This window comes from Nanorana parkeri, unplaced genomic scaffold, assembly GCF_000935625.1.
Source record: "Nanorana parkeri isolate BGI_ZX_2015 unplaced genomic scaffold, ASM93562v1 scaffold530, whole genome shotgun sequence".
Lineage (NCBI taxonomy): Eukaryota > Metazoa > Chordata > Amphibia > Anura > Dicroglossidae > Nanorana > Nanorana parkeri.
Genome location: NW_017306798.1, coordinates 795,075 through 815,241, shown reverse-complemented (window position 1 = coordinate 815,241; position 20,167 = coordinate 795,075). Strand labels below are relative to the sequence as shown.

Sequence of the window (20,167 nt, the reverse complement as noted above, 5' to 3'; positions counted from 1 at the left end):
TCCTTTCGGCCAGTCAGCGCTATCGGAGCGGGGAGGGGGGAATGCAGCCCCTCCCCTGTCACGGCAGAGAGCCGTGACAGGATCGAGAGGTGAGCAAATGCCGGTATGTGTTCGCTCACCTCCCGATCTACTGGGCCGACCTGTGACAGTCTCATTGTCACAGGTCGGCTAGAACTATGAGGTGAGTGAAACCTCATAGTTCTCCTTTAATGTCACTTTAAGTATATACTTATGTAAGACATGGCACCATTGTGGATGGTAACACTTGGAAAAGTAATACCTTTACAAGAATAAAGACAATAAATTATTGTTAAATTTGTCTCTCCTACAGCTGAAAGTGAGAATGCAGCACAGGACTCCTCTCTGCCCAATGATATGCTGCTTAGCTTGTTTCATGGGTGTCTGCAAAGTGAGGTCAATGATCAGGAGATCCCTCTATATGAGCAAGACCACCAAACATTCATGGAGCAGGTTCTCCAACGTGACCGTGAAGGGCACTCCACTCCTTTCTCATGTACCCGAGGTATGTGCAGATCCTTTTCATAATACCTCTGCTCATTTTCCCTGCCTAGTGACTGTCTATATGTATTTGGGGATGTGATTAACATTGCTGCTGAAAAGCTGATGAAGTCAATTAGCCAAATAAAATTGTGGAACATGGTATTAAAGGTAAGCCTAGGCTTTTGGAGGGGGTCAGCGTTATGCTGAGATGAGATTTGGTAGACATTTAAAATGTATTTTGTTCATCTCTGTTCTCCTAAGGGTTTCATTCTACTAATTATTTACAGAGGAGCCAATGAGACAGCCATACACTTCAGAGACTGTGGACTCCACCCCCTTACATCAAAATAGTCAGCGAGAGGCTACCAACTCTGCCAGCACGCTACAGGTAATGCTGTTATTGCTATCCCTGCTGGATAGTATGATAGCCCTGAAGTGCCTAATTGTATTCCATTGCGCAACATGTCTGACAGCCAGCAGCAGCGGCAGGGATCCTTGCCCAAAGGATCCCTTGCAGAGTCTAGAATTGAGCTTGCTCCAGGAAGGTGGAAAAGCATACTCTCACAATATCCAAAGCTTCTCAGGAAACTAAATGAGGACATAGAGTGGATCAAAACCCTAACTGGATGTCATTTAGTTTTATAAAGCATTGTGTACCATAAATAAACCCCCCCCCCCCACCCCCCATCATATTGCTGCTGATCTCCTTCACAGTTTTGTCTACATGCATCGGCTTCACGTCATTGCTGTAGACTAGCTTCCTGATAAGTGACATTAGTGCACCATGCCTGGGCTCGGAATAGAATAGAGGGATCACCGGCACTCCGACAATGATGCCAATACGTCTTTTATTGACGCATGTTCACGATATCTGAAAGCAAACTTTGCTTTGTGATATTGTGAACATGCGTCAATAAAATATGTATTAGAATCACAGTCAGAGTGCTGGCGATTCTTCTATTCATTGCTTTCAACGGGAAGCCATCCACTCATCACTGCAGCACTCACCGCTGATTTGTTTGGGATTCTATGGGCAAGAATGCAATGGGATGTATGTAATAGAGTGACAACACAGGAGCACAACTGGGAGATGGTTACATCGTGGCAGGATCACCTGCTATTTTTTGAATGAAAGCTGTGGATTTAAAAAAATTGAAAATGACTTTTAAGGCCTCATTCACGCTGCCGCGCATGTACGCGCGTACGTGCGTATTGTACCATATGCAAATAAATGGCTCCATACACATAGCCGCGTATGGAGCCGTTTATTTGCGTAGCTTATATATGCGCAAAAACAGAATGGAACCGAGATGCGTCCGGGCAGTGTATTTCTGCGTATTTTACGCACGTACGCATGTTTGCGCGTGTATGTGCGTACAGTTCATTAAAATTTCCATTAGGAATTATGCATTCTGGGAGTGCAAATAGTGCACGCATAGACGCGTATATACGCAATATACAATTTTGCTTGCGTTGTGTGTGAATGAGGCCTAAAAGTACATTAGCATGTTAAAGGTTGTATGAAAATGATGCGTTTAGATTTAGTTTTACTTTAAGGGCCTGAATAGTTACAAGCATTGCTCAATGTCTGGCGCACCATTTGCAGCGATAGAGCCTGAGCCTTAGTCCTTTGAAAGTATTTAAATACAACATTTTCATATCTATAGAGCAATACTAATGGAACGTCATGCTATACCTGCAATCCAAATGTCCTATCACCCCCAGGCTTTATCTTTTTCTTGCACAGCAGTTTATTTGCTTGTGCTCTGAGTGTTCCATATTGTGTTACATTGTGATCTGCACTGATTAGAATTTGCATGTACATATTTGCATGGGTGCCTGGTACGGTATCAGTTGTCAAGTTTAAACGGAGGTTTACTAAGCACAGGTGACCGGTTTACTAAGCACAGGTGACCGTGGAAGACACAGAGCTGTCATAAAGCAGGGACAGTTTATAGGGGGTCAAATTGGGTCTGTTAGAAAGCAGACAGATCGCTATGAGGAAAGGCCTTGGGAGACGTAGTTCAGTAAAAAGAAAGGTACATTTTGTTTAAATGGATCTATCCACTGTGAAGCAAGACCATGCATTTGCATGTGCTCTGTTCCCACCACAATGCTGTGCTGAGGTGGGCTGTGGTGGGTTGCATGAGTGATGTGTTATTTTGTGACATTTCTCTATAAAGTTTAAAAAAAAAGAAATTAAAAAGGTAAACAGTTCTTTACATTGCAGCAACGCAAGCCACTGTTGCTCGCAGCCAGTACACAATGGACACTAGCCTGCGTGCTAAAACAGCCTGTTTCAGTAGGTGGGCTGGTTTGAACAAACCCTTAGAGCAAGGGTCGCCCATTAGGTCGATCACGATCTACCAGTCGATCGCAAAGCAAACACTGGTAGATCGCGATCGGCTCACTTACCTGGCCTCCCACCCATGGTGCTCGTGCGGCATAATATGTCAGTCGCTGCAGACGGTCTGCACATTCGGCCACACGAGCCCCGCGGTAGGACAGGACACCGCACCTGAGGGGAGACCCGGGAAGCTGCTGCACTGCACAGGTAAGGAAAGAGAGCAGAGATAACAAAGACAGCAGAGAGAGAGAGAGAAGAGACAGCAGAGAGAAAGAAATGACAGCAGAGAGAGAGAGAAGAGACAGCAGAGAGAAAGAAATGACAGCAGAGAGAGAGAAGAGACAGCAGAGAGAAAGAGAAGAGACAGCAAAGAGAGAGAAGAGTCAGCAGAGAGAAAGAGAAGAGACAGCAGAGAGAGAGAGAGAGAGAAGAGACAGCAGAGAGAGAGAAGAGACAGTATGCACAGTTGCTCCTGTTTTGATAAATTCCCTTCTCTGTGTTTTCAAACTGTGCTCCACCCTCGATTGGAAGACTGCTCACCTCCTCAAGTGGACCTTATCTATACAGATTCAGTCAAATGCTTAGCGCCGGTTCACACCACAAAGTCTGCGTTCCAGAGCGTTCGGCCTCTGGAACGCACTGGAATGCAAGGCGGCGCTCCCTGTGTTCAGGGACCGGAGGGGGCGTGGCGGTGCATTGAAGTCAATGGCACCGCACCCCCCCCTCCCGCCCGCACCCGGAATGCAGGCACATTAGCGCCTGCGTTCCGTTCCAGTGCGATCTGCAAAAAAACAATGTAACCTGTTGTGTTTTGTTTTAGAGTCCCTGTCCGACAGAGGAGACAGATGATGGCAGAGCCTTAACCAATGGAGCGGGACCTCCTCAGTGGCGATGCTATGCCCGATTAGTGAACCCACAACACTTTCTGCTAACTTTCCTTCCTGCCACTTTTTCTGGTATGTTCCAAAAATAAAATCTTCATATATCAATAAATGTTGCATTTGGTAAGTTTAACTTCTTTCACTTATTCTTACAGAAGGTTTTTTGGTTTATTATCACCGTATGGCCAAAAGTTTGTAGATGACTGACCATCACACATACAGTACCTATATGACCAAAGATGTGTGGACACGGTTCTAAATAATTGAGTCAAGCTGTTTCCTTTGAACGGGCGCTGATTATACTACAGCAAACAAAGACAATTTGGACAATTGCGCTCTTCCAGCCTTGTGGTAACAGTTTGGTGAAGGTCCTTTTCTGCTCCGCCATGACTGTCCCCTGTGTACAAAGCCAGCTCCATAAAGACTTGGTGTGGAGGAGCTTGAGAAGTCTGCACAGAGCCCTGACCTCAACCCTACTGAACGCCTTTGGGGTGAAAGGTTCTGAGCCCGATCTTCTCATCCAACATCAGGACCTGACCTCACAATTGGGCACAGATTCCTACAAATTCTGAAAATCTTTAGAAAGCCTTCTCAGAATTTTGGAGGATGCTTTCAATCTCTTGGCCATATGGTGTAGCTGCTGCATGGTTTTTGCATTGTGTTCCATGTTGCCTATGGATATTACTGATCTTTATTCTGTTTCTCCTCCAGATGTCCAGAAGTTGATGACCCTTTCAGACCTCTCCCTGTCCACAGAGGGAAGCTCATTGTGTAACTCTTCTCATTCAGAGACTATTCCTTTAGGGGCTGTGATCCCCACTCTGAGCATCACCCCTGCAGTGGGTAAGTGACACTGTCCATGCGTTGCGCTTCACAAAAACATAAAGGCAAACATTTGTATACATTAAAAGCTGAACTCTAGGTAGATATAAAAGACACAAATTAATGTAGCTCTGTATCCATTATTATATCTTTAAATGTATTTTGTTTGAGGGCCGGTTCACACCAGCTCCGGTGTGTTCCAGCATGAGTCGCTGCTGGAGCGCATCCCGGCGGGCTTCCTGCGTTCAGGGGAGGGAGGGGGAGTGGCGGTGCATTGACGTCAATGGCACCGCAGCCATGCCACCCACCGGTAGTGTGATCGCCTGCAGTGTGATCGCCTGCTCCGGAACGCGTGGCAAAACAATGCCTGCGTTCCGGTCCAGTGCGATCTGAAAAAATGGTGCAGGCACTATTTCTTTCACGTCGCACTGGACCGGCCCAACCCTGAACGCAGGAAGCCCGTCCGGATGTGCTACAATGCGTTCGAGCAGCAAATCGCAGGAAGCCCGCCCGGATGTGCTACAGTGCCTTCCAGCAGCAAATCGCGCTTGAATGCGCCGGAGCTGGTGTGACAGGGCCCTAAATGCAGGCAGAGTAAGCACTTGAATTTGATTTGACAACAGACGTTTGCAGTCCTCTGTACAGCAGAGCTCAGACTGGATAAGGGAGAAGCAGCCTGCAGGAGAAGGCATTATGCGTATATCAAAATGTCTTGATGGCTGGATGTCAGTCTGGAGGAGTGGGAGGAGCTAGGCAAGTTGTATTTGCATGCAGACTGCCCTAGTTAACACCCACATGTGTTGCTGAGCCTCCTTGATTGAAAGAACTGAAATCCAATGAATGAAAGGGGCAAACCAGAGCCAGTCAAGCTGAGGAGGAAAGAGCTAGATGATGATAATGGATGCCATCCAGCCAGAAAATGAGGCGGGGCTCTATCTGATTTGCTGCAGATTGTAATGCACATTGTGAGAAGCTCCCGGTGTGCAGTGAAATCAGAGTAAACTATTTCAGTCTAGAAGAGGAGGCTGTACACTTGTGACACTGAATGGAATGAGTTTGGCTTTAAAGGGTTACTATAAATCAGTTATGTGTTCCTATAGATCAGTCTAGTGAGGCCTCAACAGGTCAGATATTAAACAGGAAATATGACTCAGAACAATCACCAATGCAATGAAAATGCAGCAGAAATGTCCGTTTGGATTAGATGTTATATATGTTTGGAGGCAGCTGAAGGCAATTTGATCCCTTACCTGTAACGTCTCTTTGCTTTCTCCTACCAGGCAATGGGCAGGAAGCTGAGCACAAGAGAGAGATGCACATTTCCTTCAGCCGTCAGTCATCCATGCAGGACGTGACCTCGAGCCGCCGACTGCGCTGTCCAGTTTACGTGTATAACTGTTCGCTGGAGGCATTGCGGGAGCAGCTGGTCAGCCCCAGGCAACAGAGACTCGGCTGTGACATCTTCTTCAGGTCAGTTCAGTTTTTCGGATCCGAGCCACTGAGCTGAATTTAATAACCCAAACGGATCATGTGTACAGCAGGGGTCACTTTGCTAAGGGGATCCGTCAGGACAGAAATACGGGAGCAGACTTGTTTTTTTTTGTTGTTGATGATCCAGGTCTGCCATCCTTATCCTTTCTGAACTACTTCGTGATTCTCCTTAGTGAGAGATACTGAAGATCAGGAAGTCGGCCCTGGAAACTGTAACCTTAAAACAAGCCAGCAGCGACAACTCTTATTTCTGTCCTTGCAGAACCTTCCAATTTCAACGTATAATTAGTGCTCCACTCATATGCTCATGTGTTGTTCCCAATATACTGCATATGACTTAATGACAAGTTCAGGGGTACTTGCTAATTAAAAAATAAGAAGCGCAGTGTAGCAGTTCAGCACATCTTTGAGCTTGTGTCCTTTTCTGAGTTAAAGGAGAACTATGGGGTCAGTGCTTTCCCCCGTAGTTCTCTTAAGGTTCATGGGAGGAAAAAAACTGGCGTCCTCCCGTGACCCTAAGCTCAGTATATAGCGGGCTACAGCTCGCAGTATACTGAGACCGCCGCAGCCGGGACAGATCCCAACATTACTGTCGAGATTCACCCAGCTGCGTGACTGACAGCTGGCTCTGCCTATCTAGAGGCAGAGTCAGCTGTACCCGCCCCCTTCCCCGTCCGTTCCGCCAGTCAGCGCTGCAGGATCGGAGCTGAGAGGGGGGAATCCCCGCAGGGAGCCATGACTGACAGTCACTGCTCTCTGCAGGGACAGGATCGAGAAGTGAGCGAGCGATGGTATGTGTTTGCTTACTTTCCGATCTACTGAGCCGACCTGTGACAGTTTCATTGTCACATGTCGGCTCGAACTATGAGGTGAGTGAAAATCATTCCCCTCATAGTTCTCCTTTAAGATGAACAGATGTGTCCCCTGCACTCCTTACAGCATTCACGACCATAGAGTAACAGGCTGTGCTCGCAGTGATGATCACGGATTGCGCCGTGCACGTTAGACTTGTATAGGAGGAAGATCACCAGCACTCAAAAGGTTTTTCATCAAATCCTTATGTTCTTTTATTGCAAAACAGCGTCACATACAATATATTGCCAAAAGTATTGGGACGCCTTTACACGCACATGAACTGTAATGGCATCCCAGTCTTAGTCTGTAGGGTTCAGTATTGAATTGGCCCACACTTTGCAGCTATAACAGCTTCAACTCAGACACGTCCATCGGATTGCCAGACAGAGAAGCGTGATTGGTCGCTCCAGAGAACACGCCTCCACTTCTCTAGAGTCCAGTGGCGGCGTGCTTTACACCACGGCATCCCACGCTTTGCATTGCACTTATTGCACACTTGGCAACTATCACGGTACCACACTTGAATTCACTGAGCTCCTGAGAGCGATCCATTTTTTCACAAATGTGTCTGCATGCCGAGGTGCGTGATTGTATACACCTGAGGCCATGGAGGTGATTGAAACACCTGAATCCAATGATTTGGAGGGATGTCCCAATACTTTTGGCATGAATCAGTATAGCCAACATTTCGGGGCCACGCAGGGTCCCTTCATCAGGGCGACATAGTGACAAGAGGCAACACAAGTAACGCACACATATATATGCCAGTACCATATCAAAATGCTAAGCCACCTCCCCATGATGTCATAATGACATCAAAGGCCCACCACAATTCAATTCACACCGGGTGTTACTGTGATAGATAAGTGATTGGGATGTTTCTGCCGTTTTCATTGAAACGATCTTCTGTTTTTGAATTGTGGTGGGCTTTTGATGTCATTATGATGTCATGGGGAGGTGGCTTAGCATTTTGCTATGGTACTGGGGTGTATATATATGCTTGTTACTTGTATTGCTCCTTGTCACTATGTCGCCCTGATGAAGGGACCCTGCGTGGCCCTGAAACGTTGGCTATAGTGATATATGTGACGCTGTTTCGCAATAAATGAACATAAGGATTTGATGAAAAACCTTTTGAGTGCTGGTGATCTTCCTCCTATACTTTTCTGAGTTAAGACGTATCTTAGACAAATATAAATATATGACGACTTGTCAATAGATGTACAAATTGTACTGTAGGAAAAACGGTACCCACCATGGAGCACCTGGCTGGCATCTGAAGTTTTAAAGGGGCGCACACTATAACACAATCACCGGCGTACTCAACCCCTTTAAACCCTAAGAGTTTGCTGGCTGGTCCTCTCCACAGAACATAATCCCGGAACCACTAATGCTATCCTCTCTTTCCCAGTGAGTTTAGACAAGAGTCAGTGTCGTGGGAAATCTTCCAGGAGGTGCAGTCCAGGTAGTATGAAGACACAGTGCTGCTTTGCATATGCAAGGGATGGGCTGGGAGTAAATGTGGAGCTGGGTGGCATTTTGGGGATGTGGACCTGCGGGAACAGTGTAACCTCTGCTTGAGCTGCATGTGCAGAACACATGAGTGTGTGACCTGTGTGCTGCTGGGGCTATCCTGTACTTTTTATAACATACATATGTGAGTCCAATGTACTAATGAGGTGGTCTGTGTTCAGTGGTGCTGAAATCCATCGCAGCCAATCATATGCCTTCGTCATCTAAAGCAATGCAGTGCAAAAACGCTTGCATGCAGGAGAGACTGTCAAGGTCGTCTTCCACTGTGGCGGGATCCTCTACGTTAATATTGTACAGCTAGGAGACTCCATTGGCAGGGAACATGCGACAGGATAAACATGGGAGCTGTCATTGCTTACTTTGAAGTTGCAGGCTTCACAGCTTTCATTTCAGTTTTGGATTCACTTCCTAATGAGTCACTGACTTCAAACAATCGTACAGTTTGGGGCCACAGACTATTTAGACTATACGATTGTCCTGGTTTACTGACTGACTATGTAGAGTAGCCAGGAAGAGGATGATTGCTCTGGGACCTGTACTGTGCAAAAGGAGGACAGAGGACTTGTCACCAGAATCGCCTGTAGGCTTCCTGTAGCTGATCTTTTCTCTATTACTGACTTATGTCAGTGACAGTGTGTGATCTGTATCTGGACATCTCTTCAGACCAACTCTAAATGCTATCATGTTTAATACTATCATTGAGGACACTACTGGTGGCAAAAGCCTAAAGACCAAGGAGCAGACTGAGATCTTCCTCCCCTTTTTGATTGTTAAGTAACATTCCTTTTGTGTTTCCACGGACTCAAGGGGGACCATTGTCAAGACCCTTCATGCCTGGTTGCCAGTCCACTCACGAGGTCTGAAACTCATAGTCTGCCAGAACCTAAAACAAGCCTCCCTCTGCATTGTGGTGCGTCTCCACTCTCCAGGTTGGGGGCCAGTTTTTTAACCTTTGCTTGAGTGCAGGAGGTGGTGTCCCTGGGCTTTAAACTGGAGTTACGCTTCCTTCCCTCCTTGTTTTCTCACCTACAGCCTCCTTGTGTCATCACACAGATTAGCAGATCTCTGTTGAGCCCTCTTGGGCCTTCTAGACCAAGGTCTCATTGCCTCAGTTACATTGGCCGAACGGTTTTTAAGGGTTTTACTCCAACCTGTTCACCATTGTCTTCAATCGAGCCCAGAAATTTTGTATGGACTGCACCAAATCTGTCACCTCTCATTCACAAGAGAGACTTTGTGTTATCGGCATATCCCTATCTTTAAAGGCACATCACCATTTCCTACATTTTCCATGGGACCTTCTATTACCAGTCTGTGGCCCTGTCCTTCAGCCTCGTATATGCACCTCAGGTGTTCACCAAGGTACTGGCCTCAGTATTAGCCCTGCAGTTCTCTTATGTCGTTCCCACTGTGGGGTACTTGGGCAACCCCTTGTTGAGGTTGGGATTGGGGCATAAGGTCCTTCAGACAGCTCTTCGAGCTGCATGCTGTCCCCAGTTTTTCTGCTTTTTTTTTTTTTGAGCCTGCTAGTATTTGTTTAATGTGTTGTCCACCCCTCAGTTGGTGTGCATTTGGAAGTCCCAAAGGTTAAAACTTCATGCATCACTCAAGCCAATAAAGAAAATAGGGTTTTTGTAGACCTTGTAAAACCCTTTTTTGGACTCTATTAAGGGACACATGTGCCACCCCTTTGTGTTTATGATCATGCTATTGTTACTGCTTCACTACAAACCTGAGGCATACTGACAGTTGGAGGGGTTACTGTATCCTGGGCGGGCAGACATTTTTTTTGTTTACCGGCATCCAGTCCTCATGTAGTTGGCAGTATAACTGGAACATTATAGACTTCCTGTGTCCATCAATGCAAGAAAAGGATTTTACAGTGAGTACATAAATCCAATTTTTTTAGTTTAGGTCCACTTAGTATGATATGATTGTTTCCATATGTGTGTCCTAATTGTCCTCTGCTGACAGTTACCTGTTAGCATTGTTTGCAGTTCTCTCCCCTATGTTATGGATATAAGGAGAAGGGGGTGTTCTGTAGTCCTAACACAGTTCCTGTCCTATGGCGACAATGCAGCTAATGCAGCCACTACATCTACAGACTGATAAGCTGCAATATAATATTGTTGTTGGGTTTGGATAACATTTTTTTTTATCCCATTTGCCTCTTGAAATCCTCTTCTCAGCTGCAAGCATCCTAACAATTGCATTGCTTTTACATCATTCTGTCCTTTATAATTCATAGCTAAGGACACCTACAGACAAGCAGGTAAAGAAGACATGCTTGCCTTATTCCAGCACTCATATTCTTAGACATTGGCTGGTCTGGGTTTCAGCACCAGAACACACTGCACCATGTTTTTCCAATAAGCTCCTAATGTCTGCTGATGGCTTGTGTTTGTGTGGTGTTATTTTTTTGTCATTTATAGCAGTAATAGTCTGTAATTTAAGTGATACCTTTTATTGGCTAACTCAAGTTAAGTCGTAAGTCAAGGACTGCTTCTATCCCTTCCTCAGATTCCTTGAGAGTTTTATCAAGCCTGAGGAGGGGATCTAAGGGGCCCCCAAAGCTTTTTTTTAAATCTTTAATAACTTAAATTTAGCCAGTAAAAAGTATTAAACTTTCTGTATTGTCATTTATAAAAGTATAAGCTTGTGATTTCATAAGGGCACTCGGTCCAGGTCACCTTCCCCAGCTATTCATCAATTTATTTAGAGCAGGAACTGTTCTCATATTAAAAGAGAACTATGGGGTAAGTGTTTTTCCCCATAGTTCTCTTAAGGGTAATGGGAGGACATATACTAGCGTCCTCCCATGACCCAAAGCTCAGTATACTGCGAGCTACAGCTCCCGGTATATTGAGACCGCCGCAGCTGGGGGGGATCCTAACAATGCTGTTTAGATCCACCCAGCTGCGTGAGTGACAGCTGGCTCTGCCTATCTAGAGGCAGTGCCAGCTGTACCCGCCCCCTCCCCCGTCCGTTCCTGCAGTCAGCACTGGAGGATCGGACCGGGGAGGGGGGAAATCCCTGCAGGGAGCCGTGAGTGGCAGTCGCTGCTCTGACGGGAGATGATCGAGAAGTGAGCTAGCGGCGGTATGCTTTCACTCCCTTCCCGATCTACTGATCCGACGTGTGACAGTTTCATTGTCACAGGTCGGCTCGAACTATGAGAATGACTGATTTTCACTCACCTCATAGTTCTCCTTTTAAATCTAAAGTCCAAGCAAGCAGACCGCAATATGGATGAAATACACACACACATTATATATATATAATGTATGTATGTCATTTTTGAAAACTTTTCTTGCAACAAATACGTCATTGCCACTCAGTAAGATCTCACTTCTTGATCGTGCTTCAGCTTTACTGCTTCCTGGGTCTACTCCCTGTACTGGACAGAGGTGATGATACAGTATCATGGTCCGGAGAGCGGACGTAGGAATCTGAATTGCTGGACCAGGAAGTCCTATTGCTTAATGAGAATCTACACATGCAATCTGTGTGGTTGTGCAATATGAATTAGGTGGTTCAGTCTCAAATTGTTTGCACTCCATTAGCAATCTTTTGGCAGGTAAAGCAGTAAAATGATTTGTATGACACCGAATCTGCGGAAGAGGAGGAATGGTCAATCTGAACTCTAGGATTTTCCCTTGAGCAGAGCTCACGTGACCAAGTATCTAACCAGGAACAAACGCAGAGTTGCCTTGTCACACTCCTTACCGGAAAACCGCGGATCGAATGAGGGGGGGGGTGGGGAGGTTGCTCGTAATGACTGCGGATGGCGCCGCCAGATAATATAGGTGAATGGATGTCACCAGCACACCAAGAGTATTGTAGTCCAAAGTGTTTGTTTATTGAAAAATGTCATGTCATCAGAACTAGCACTTTCGGGGCCACATAGGGTCATTGCTGAGCCTGGTGAAGGGGACTCTACATGGCCCCGAAAGCGCTAGTTCTGATGACATGACGTTTTTCAATAAACGAATACTTTGGACTACAATACTCTTGGTGTGCTGATGACATCCATTCACTAAGTACCTAGCCATTCTGATATGCACTCAACAGCTAGCCATGGACATGAGATCACTCAATGATGATATACCGTAGCATTGTTTCTATTAATCATGCATATATATGTGCTGATCAGACAATCCTGGAACTTAAATGGGGAAAAGGGGGAATGGGTAGAAACGGTGTTTAAAAGGAGAGTGCCAATTGATTCAATTGTCCGGCAAGCCTTGCTCGGATAGACAGCGATGGCCTCTCATGGAATGAATCATTAGACACACATGCAGGGTCCTAACATGAGTGTACAAGACACAGATGCGGTTATCTTGACTGACTCATTCCACTGTCTGGACGAAAGTTAAAAACGTTTTAAAAAACGTGTAGAAAAAACTCTAAAAAAAATATTTGACAATACTCTATGAGGGCATCCCCTGGCTCATCCGGGGACTGAACACCCTCAGACCTGAGGAAGCGTGGCAACACGCGAAACGTGTCGTCGCTACTCCACCAGTCCCAATCTCCTGAATCCCAAAACTGCGAGACTATACCTCTCTTTGAGACTTTGTATACAATATAATATGCAGCAACGCACTACTGACTGTTAATGGTTGACATGGCCAGTTGACTCAACAAAGAGACTATAAACCATTGTTAGGATAGTAACCTTGAACCAACTGTATCTAACAATCATTTTTTTCCAAGGGCCATACCAAATACAATTAGAGGTAATGGATGGTCGCAAACACCCAACAATATCTTTTGTTCCATCTTGATTCGATGTCAAATACTATGAATAAACTTCTCGGCTGTCTAGTCAACTAGGATATGCCAACCAGAATGTAGGGGGTGCGACCTACAATTAAAAATCTGTTTGTAATAATATATTTATGTGACTACAATTAGTCATAACTCAGGATTCTGGTGGAGCTTGTTGGTGTTCTCCTTGAATCGGCTTTCTCTCCTTTTTTAAAAAAATATGAGCTCGTCTTTTTAATCGTGTATTGAATAAAAGTTCTAATTTTTATAATAAACTATTGTCTCGAGTGCCTAAAAAAACCCCAATCTCCAAAATACCCTCTTTTTGCAACAATCCTGGAACCCGCCTGGCATCCCAGGTGGACAATAGCTATCATCTGAGAAAATGATCATTTTCGAGCATCTATCAATCAGTCATCTCGTGCCTATGTGCAGCTCAGGTGTTTACTAAGGTGCTGGCCTCAGTATTAGCCCTGCTGTTTGTTCACATGTATTTAGATTTTATACCCTTATTGTAATCAATAGAAAATTTACTGCAGTTTCAATGAATATTTGCTCAGATAATACAACATTTTACTCATGACTGTATAATCTACACAGAAATTAATCTCATGCATCCTTGCAGGTCTCTGTCGCAAGAACGTCCGACAGCCATTCCATTCATACACCACCGACAAAAGGAACTCGTCAACCACTGCAATCTACTGCAGGAGCACTATCACCAGTGTTATGTGAAAGGTGGGACAATGTCCTGGCCGGGGGATCTAAGCAATGAGCTTGTAATTCTAGATTTCAGCATTGACATGTTTGAGAGGAAGTGTATGTCTGCACTACATATAATTATATATATATCTATATATATATATAGATCTATACATATATATATATATAGATATATATATAGTACTTTTTTTCAACATATGCAAATGTCCCTGTGTTCTATTCCTTTAAAAATACCTGTGGACATGCCAGTAATCCAGTGTGCTCCTAATTTCCTGTTTGAGTGACAACACAGTGCCTCTTTACCACTGGAGTCCAAAAAAGTATTGTCATTCCTGACATGCTGGACTACAGAACAAGTCCCACCACCTCTCCTCTTTTCCATAACCCCTCATTTACATTCTCTGCACTCTCTCCCTTCCCACACACACTCACTGCCTGCTGGTTGTCCTCCGCCGCCGATATCACACGCTGTGAAGTGGTTCCTAAAGGAAAGAATTCCAGGAGCTTCATTCTCACACAAGCAGGTCATCTAATCTGGTTCCTTTCCATCACTAGATGTCCTCAGTCTTCCAGGTTGAATGACACTTTGTGTCATTCAATCTATTTCTTCTGAGCCCAGGCTGCCATGGGTGTCATTACAAACTCTGGGCGCATTATGCATTGAATGGGGCACCCACATCATTACATGTGCACTGTATAGAACTGAAAGGACCTGTGATGTGTTTGGATTGCCCTAAAGGTATGTATGTGGGTGGTTATGTGTGCATACAGTATGTATGTGTGTGTATATATATTGTGTATATAGCTATATATATATACACTGAGTGGCCAGATTATTATGACCACCCCATCAGTACTTCGTTGGGCCGCCTCGTGACTCCACGAGATGATGAAAGGTGATGCGAGGAATCTGACACGGCACTGTTGCCCTTCGGCTTTTATATAATAATCCGGCCACTCAGTGTATATAATAATCCGGCCACTCAGTGTATATAATAATCCGGCCACTCAGTGTATATAATAATCCGGCCACTCAGTGTATATAATAATCCGGCCACTCAGTGTATATAATAATCCGGCCACTCAGTGTATATATAGATATACAACCATTCACATGATATTAATTTGCACCCCTGTGTTTTGTTTTTTTTGCCAGGCCTGTTCAAAGCTCTTCAGCAGTCTCTCTGGGTGTCACACCAGGACCTCCTGACGGCAGTGGATTATTGTGAAGAGCAACTACAGGAGGTCGATATCACCAACTTCCTGATGACGCTGTGTGGCCATCTCCGAGGCTTTCGGGACACGCAGGTGTCTCCCAGGCTCTCTCTGAAAGGACGGGTGCATAAGGCCAGCTTCCGCATCGGCAGCCTAGAACAGGAAGATGAGGTGGCGGCTAGGGATGGGTCCGTTCTCCAATCAGAGTCCAGGTATTGACTAGAAACCTTTGCCGGTTCCTCCAATTTTCTGTATGCTTCTATCGCTACATGGTGCTCTCTCTGCAGAATGTGAAACTTTCTCAGCAACTGTTTTTTAGGCCCCATTCACACTGAGCGTTATCGCACGATATCGCGGATATTTACCGCGCGATATCGCTCTCCAATGCATGGCTCTTTTCGTCGCTGTTGCGGGTCGACAACAGGACCCTTTTTGGAGCGGATTTTGGCGCGATTCTACTTTGCTCAATGCAACCATTTGCACGATATCGCACGACAAACTGTGCGATATCGCGCAGAATGACAATCGCGTGACAAACGCGCGATTTGCGATACGCTAAGTGTGAATGGGGCCTTGTTGCCTTTCTACTGAATTAAACACTGTAGTTTTTTTTGTTTTGATTTCCTGGAATGTTTATTATACCAAGTTTTTGATGTTCACAGTGTATCTGTAATGTCTGTAATAAAGAAGAGAAATGTTGAGCACAACTAGACATACCTTTTGAGATTAGGGGTATCACCTACAGGTACCTAAAGAAGACAGGTGGTGCCAAGCTCGAATACACAAACCTTTGAGATTAAAGCTAAACTCCATGCAGATATCAAAGACATATTAATGATGTATTAATAATTACGGAGCTGCATTAAAGGAGAACAAACTAGCGTCCTCCCGTCACCCTAGGCTCAGTATATAGGGAGCTGCAGCTCCCTATATACTGAGACGCCGCAGCTGAATTATGTCTGGATCCGCCCAGCTGCGTTCCGCCAGTCAGCGCTGGAGGTCAGACAGGGGAGGGGGGAATCGGGCCCCTCCCCTGTCACGAAACCCGCGACAGGATCGAGAGGTGAGTGAACGGTATGTGTTCGCTCACTTCCCAATCTACTGAGTTGACCTGTGACAGTTTCATTGTCACACGTCGGCTAGAACTATGAGGTGAGTGAAAAGCACCTCCCCCCTCCCCCTCATAGTTCTCCTTTAAGCGTATTTTATTTCTTGTAGATTGAGGGACACAGGAAGTCTTTAAAGGAGAAATATGAGGTGAGTGCTTTTCACTCACCTCATAGTTCTAGCCGACTGGCGTTCGCTCACCTCTCGATCCTGTCACGGCTCTCTGCCGTGACAGTGGAGGGGCTGGATTCCCCCTCCCCGCTCCGATCCGCCATCGCTGACTGGCGGAACGGACGGGGGAGGGGCGAGTACAGCTGGCTCTGCCTCTAGATAGGCAGATCCAGCTGTCACTCACGCAGCTGGGCGGATCCCGTCATCTACGTCGGGATCCGCTCCGGCTGCGGCGTCTCAGTATAGCGCGAGCTACAGCTCCCTATATACTGAGCCTAGGGTGACGGGAGGAGGCTAGTTTGTGTCCTCCCGTTACCCTAAGGAGAACTATGGGGAAAAGCCTTAACCCCATAGTTCTCCTTTAACCTTCAGTTTATAGTGCTGGATCAAAGGAGTTTTAGTTACTGACAAACTCTAGCTCTATCTTTAAATTTCGGCTGTGACTATCTGCTGTAAGCCTCCTTACATCCATTTTAACTGAATCATCACCCCTCTTGGTCTCTTCTGCTGTTAGTGTGGATACAGAGGAGTGTGTTGAGCAGGACCTCCATGTGATCTCCACCCCAGAACCCAGTGTCCATCCGTATTCGGAGTTCCAGCTGTCTGTCCTGGATTCTGGACATCCCTGCGAGGTGTCTCTGGACCTTCATCGAGTCATTCAGGTCTTTAATATTTTGTGCATTCAGTAAAAAAAAATAAAAAATATTCTATAGTTTCCCTTACCCAGTCCCTTTACCACTAGCTTGTACAAACAATGGAATCCTTACCGTCCTCTTATTTTTATATGTAGGATAAATTTCTGGCCATCGGGAGTCTCCACTTTAAGACAGTGCCTTCAAACCCTCACTATTTCTTCTACTGTCCATCTTCCCAGAGGAGAGAGGTGAGTGTACTAAATAGGTATTGTTCTATTGTAACGCAGACTGTAAACTCTCACTGTGTTTAATTTGATTGTTTAGAAATAATATTTATTTATTGAACTAGAGCTGCAGCTAACGATTATTTTCATAATCGGCTAACTAATCGATTTCGATTGATTATTGAGTTCGATTAAACGGTTAATCAGATTTTTTTAAAAATGGCTCCAGTGATGGACTGCTAGTTTGTATTGAGATTGTAGTCCATCACAGGAGCATGCTTGGAGCGGTGGAAGCAAAAAGAAAAAATGTGTGCTGTGCAATATAGTAAAAGTGTAAAATCATACAGCAATCAATGCAGAATGGCACCGCCTATAAAAGACTAAAAATCTCAGTACATTATAACTGGTGGTATTCGGCATTGTGCTGTATAATGTACTATTGCTGGGTTTTGTAGTCCTCTGTAGCTGGCGGTATTCTGCATTGCGCTGTATAATGTATTATTGCTGGAATTTGTAGTCCTCTAAACAGCGCAAGGCAGAATACTACCAGCTATTTAGGAATACAACAAATCTCAGCAATACAATATACTTACAGCGTATAATGTATTGCTGGGGTTTGTATTCCTCTATAGCTGATGGTATATTGGGTTGTATAATATAAAGCGCAATGTACCATCAGCTATAGAGTAATACCAATCCCACTATCCCAGCAATACATTATAGAGCACCATGTGTGGGAAAGTACAGGCTTACCCGAGCAGTCTTCCTGCAACTTGCTTCTGAGATCGGGCCTGTCTGTCAGCGGCTGTCGTCCCCCCACGCCTGCTCTTCCTTACTTCTTCTTCTCCCCGCGCCCCTGTGCCGATTGTGGATGTGGGCAGGCATTGGGGCGGGGTCTGGCAGCGGCGAGCGTGAGGCGGGGAGGAGGTGCGGCGTATGGAGCGTGGATGTGGGTCTGGCGGCGAGCGTGAGGCGGAGAGGAGGTGCGGGGGCGACACATGGCGTGTGTGGAGCTGCGAACAGGGCCAACTAATCGAAAGCCGATTAATCGATGATTGAAAACATTGACAACTTTTTCCATCATCGATTAGTTGTTGCAGCCCTATATTGAATCAAGATCAAACAAATAGACAATCGCCCAGCAAAGAATTTCTTTAAAATGATGCACAAGGGGTTAACTTTTGAAAATCCTGGAGATCGGCTTTAACTTTTTCACATGACTATATATAGTTTGTTACTTTGTAACCAATATGGTGTTTTAGGTGAAATCTCACTGAATGCCTTGTTTGCCTCGCAGGAAAATGCTGCTCAAGACGCAGGTGATAGGAAGCCAAGTGAAGAAATGGATGTCTCTGAAGCAGAGCAGGCCACAGAGGAAGGTAAGGCATGGGCATAAATGACTCCAGCTATCGAGAGACACGAGTTTGCCACTAATTGTCTGTCGTCGTCATCACAGGTAACACATCAGCCGGTGGCATTGTTACAGAGAGCGACCCAGACCTGGAGGTGGAGTATCGGGAGCACTCGGATAATGCCGAATCGCCGTCTGAATCGGAGACGGTGAACCAGGACGATGACTCTTTCAGCGTGTTAGGAGACTCTCTGAATGGGCATGACTTGCCGGAGCACGAAATGCCGCCTCTGTTTGTGCATCTCATCTGCTCAGTAACACACAAGCATCAGCACGGCTCCATGCCGGTATTGACACTGCCCACCTGCCTAGGTGAGTATGTACGATAACAAGGGACGTCATTGAATTTAATGAAGTCAGGTGGATCTCAGCTCAGTGTGTTAGATTCCGGCATCACATCGGACAAATCCAACAAAAAACAGTTTGCAGCAGGTTCATATAAAATCCAACATGAAGGAGCTTAATCCAGACAAACAAACATGAAACCCCAGCTGAGACCACCTCCTCCTGTGACGCTTTTTTACCCAAAGAGTGGGCTTAATTGTAGAGTAGACATGTGCGATTCGTTTCGTTACGAATCGAAATTCGTACGAATTTTCCTGAAATTCGTAAATTCGGAAGCATCCGAAATCCGAATTGCAGTTTCCGAATTATATCCGAAATACGAAATTCCGTTAACGAATTTCTGATCCGAATTTCTATGAAACGGGAACTAATATTACCCCTGTAAATGAGGTTAAACAACATGACAAGATTTTTTTTTACATCCGAAATACGGATCCGCTGCTGCTGAGAGTTGCATTACAATACAGGCAGGAAATACGAAATTCCGTTAACGGAATTTCGTTCCGTTACGGACATTCGTTATGATGAAGTTAAAAAGCAAAATACCTTTGTTAATATATTGGAGTTGATGCCTGATGGTAGTTTTTTTTTATACGAAATTCAGATCCGGAATCCGTTAACGGAATTCGTATTTCGGATAAAAAAAGAACTATCACATCGACTCCAATATTAACAAAGGTATTTTTGCTTTTTTACTTCATCATAACGAATGTTCGTACAGTTACGAAAATGTGCCGAAACTAACGAAAATCCGTATTTCGTACGAATCCGAATTGAGTTTCGGACACAAATTACGAAATAACGGATATTCCGAAACGAAACAAAACGGAACAAATTTTTTTGACGGCGCACAAGTCTATTATAGAGATGAGGAAGGACATATAGAGCAGGGCAACATTTTTGCTTTAATACCCCTCTCCCCAGCAGTATATACTTCCCTTTCCTTCTTACTTGTTGCTCCATTAAGGTGTTGGAACTGAAAAATGACAGACCTAAGTCACTTCTTACACAGGGCGGAAGGGCTCCCTGATCCATATGACAGCACTTAGTCAAAAAGGCAAGCGCCAGTCAGCACTGTCAAATTGAGTAAATCTAAATCTGGGTATGGACTCGCCCCCCCCCCCCTCCCCAACATA

The 20,167-nt window shown here is 45.2% G+C and overlaps 1 protein-coding gene across 1 annotated transcript in view; it reads left to right on the top strand.

The window, feature by feature from the left end:
- SZT2 (seizure threshold 2 homolog (mouse)) overlaps positions 1-20,167 on the top strand; it is a 141,358-nt gene that overhangs the window by 32,004 nt on the left and 89,187 nt on the right. Inside the window, exons 22-33 of the mRNA XM_018561561.1 lie at positions 332-523; positions 789-889; positions 3,669-3,804; positions 4,441-4,572; positions 5,832-6,021; positions 8,309-8,362; positions 13,826-13,938; positions 15,080-15,350; positions 16,931-17,078; positions 17,207-17,305; positions 18,573-18,654; positions 18,732-18,998. Coding sequence (XP_018417063.1) covers positions 332-523; positions 789-889; positions 3,669-3,804; positions 4,441-4,572; positions 5,832-6,021; positions 8,309-8,362; positions 13,826-13,938; positions 15,080-15,350; positions 16,931-17,078; positions 17,207-17,305; positions 18,573-18,654; positions 18,732-18,998 — 1,785 coding nt within the window. The remainder of the gene's footprint in view (positions 1-331; positions 524-788; positions 890-3,668; positions 3,805-4,440; positions 4,573-5,831; positions 6,022-8,308; positions 8,363-13,825; positions 13,939-15,079; positions 15,351-16,930; positions 17,079-17,206; positions 17,306-18,572; positions 18,655-18,731; positions 18,999-20,167) is intronic.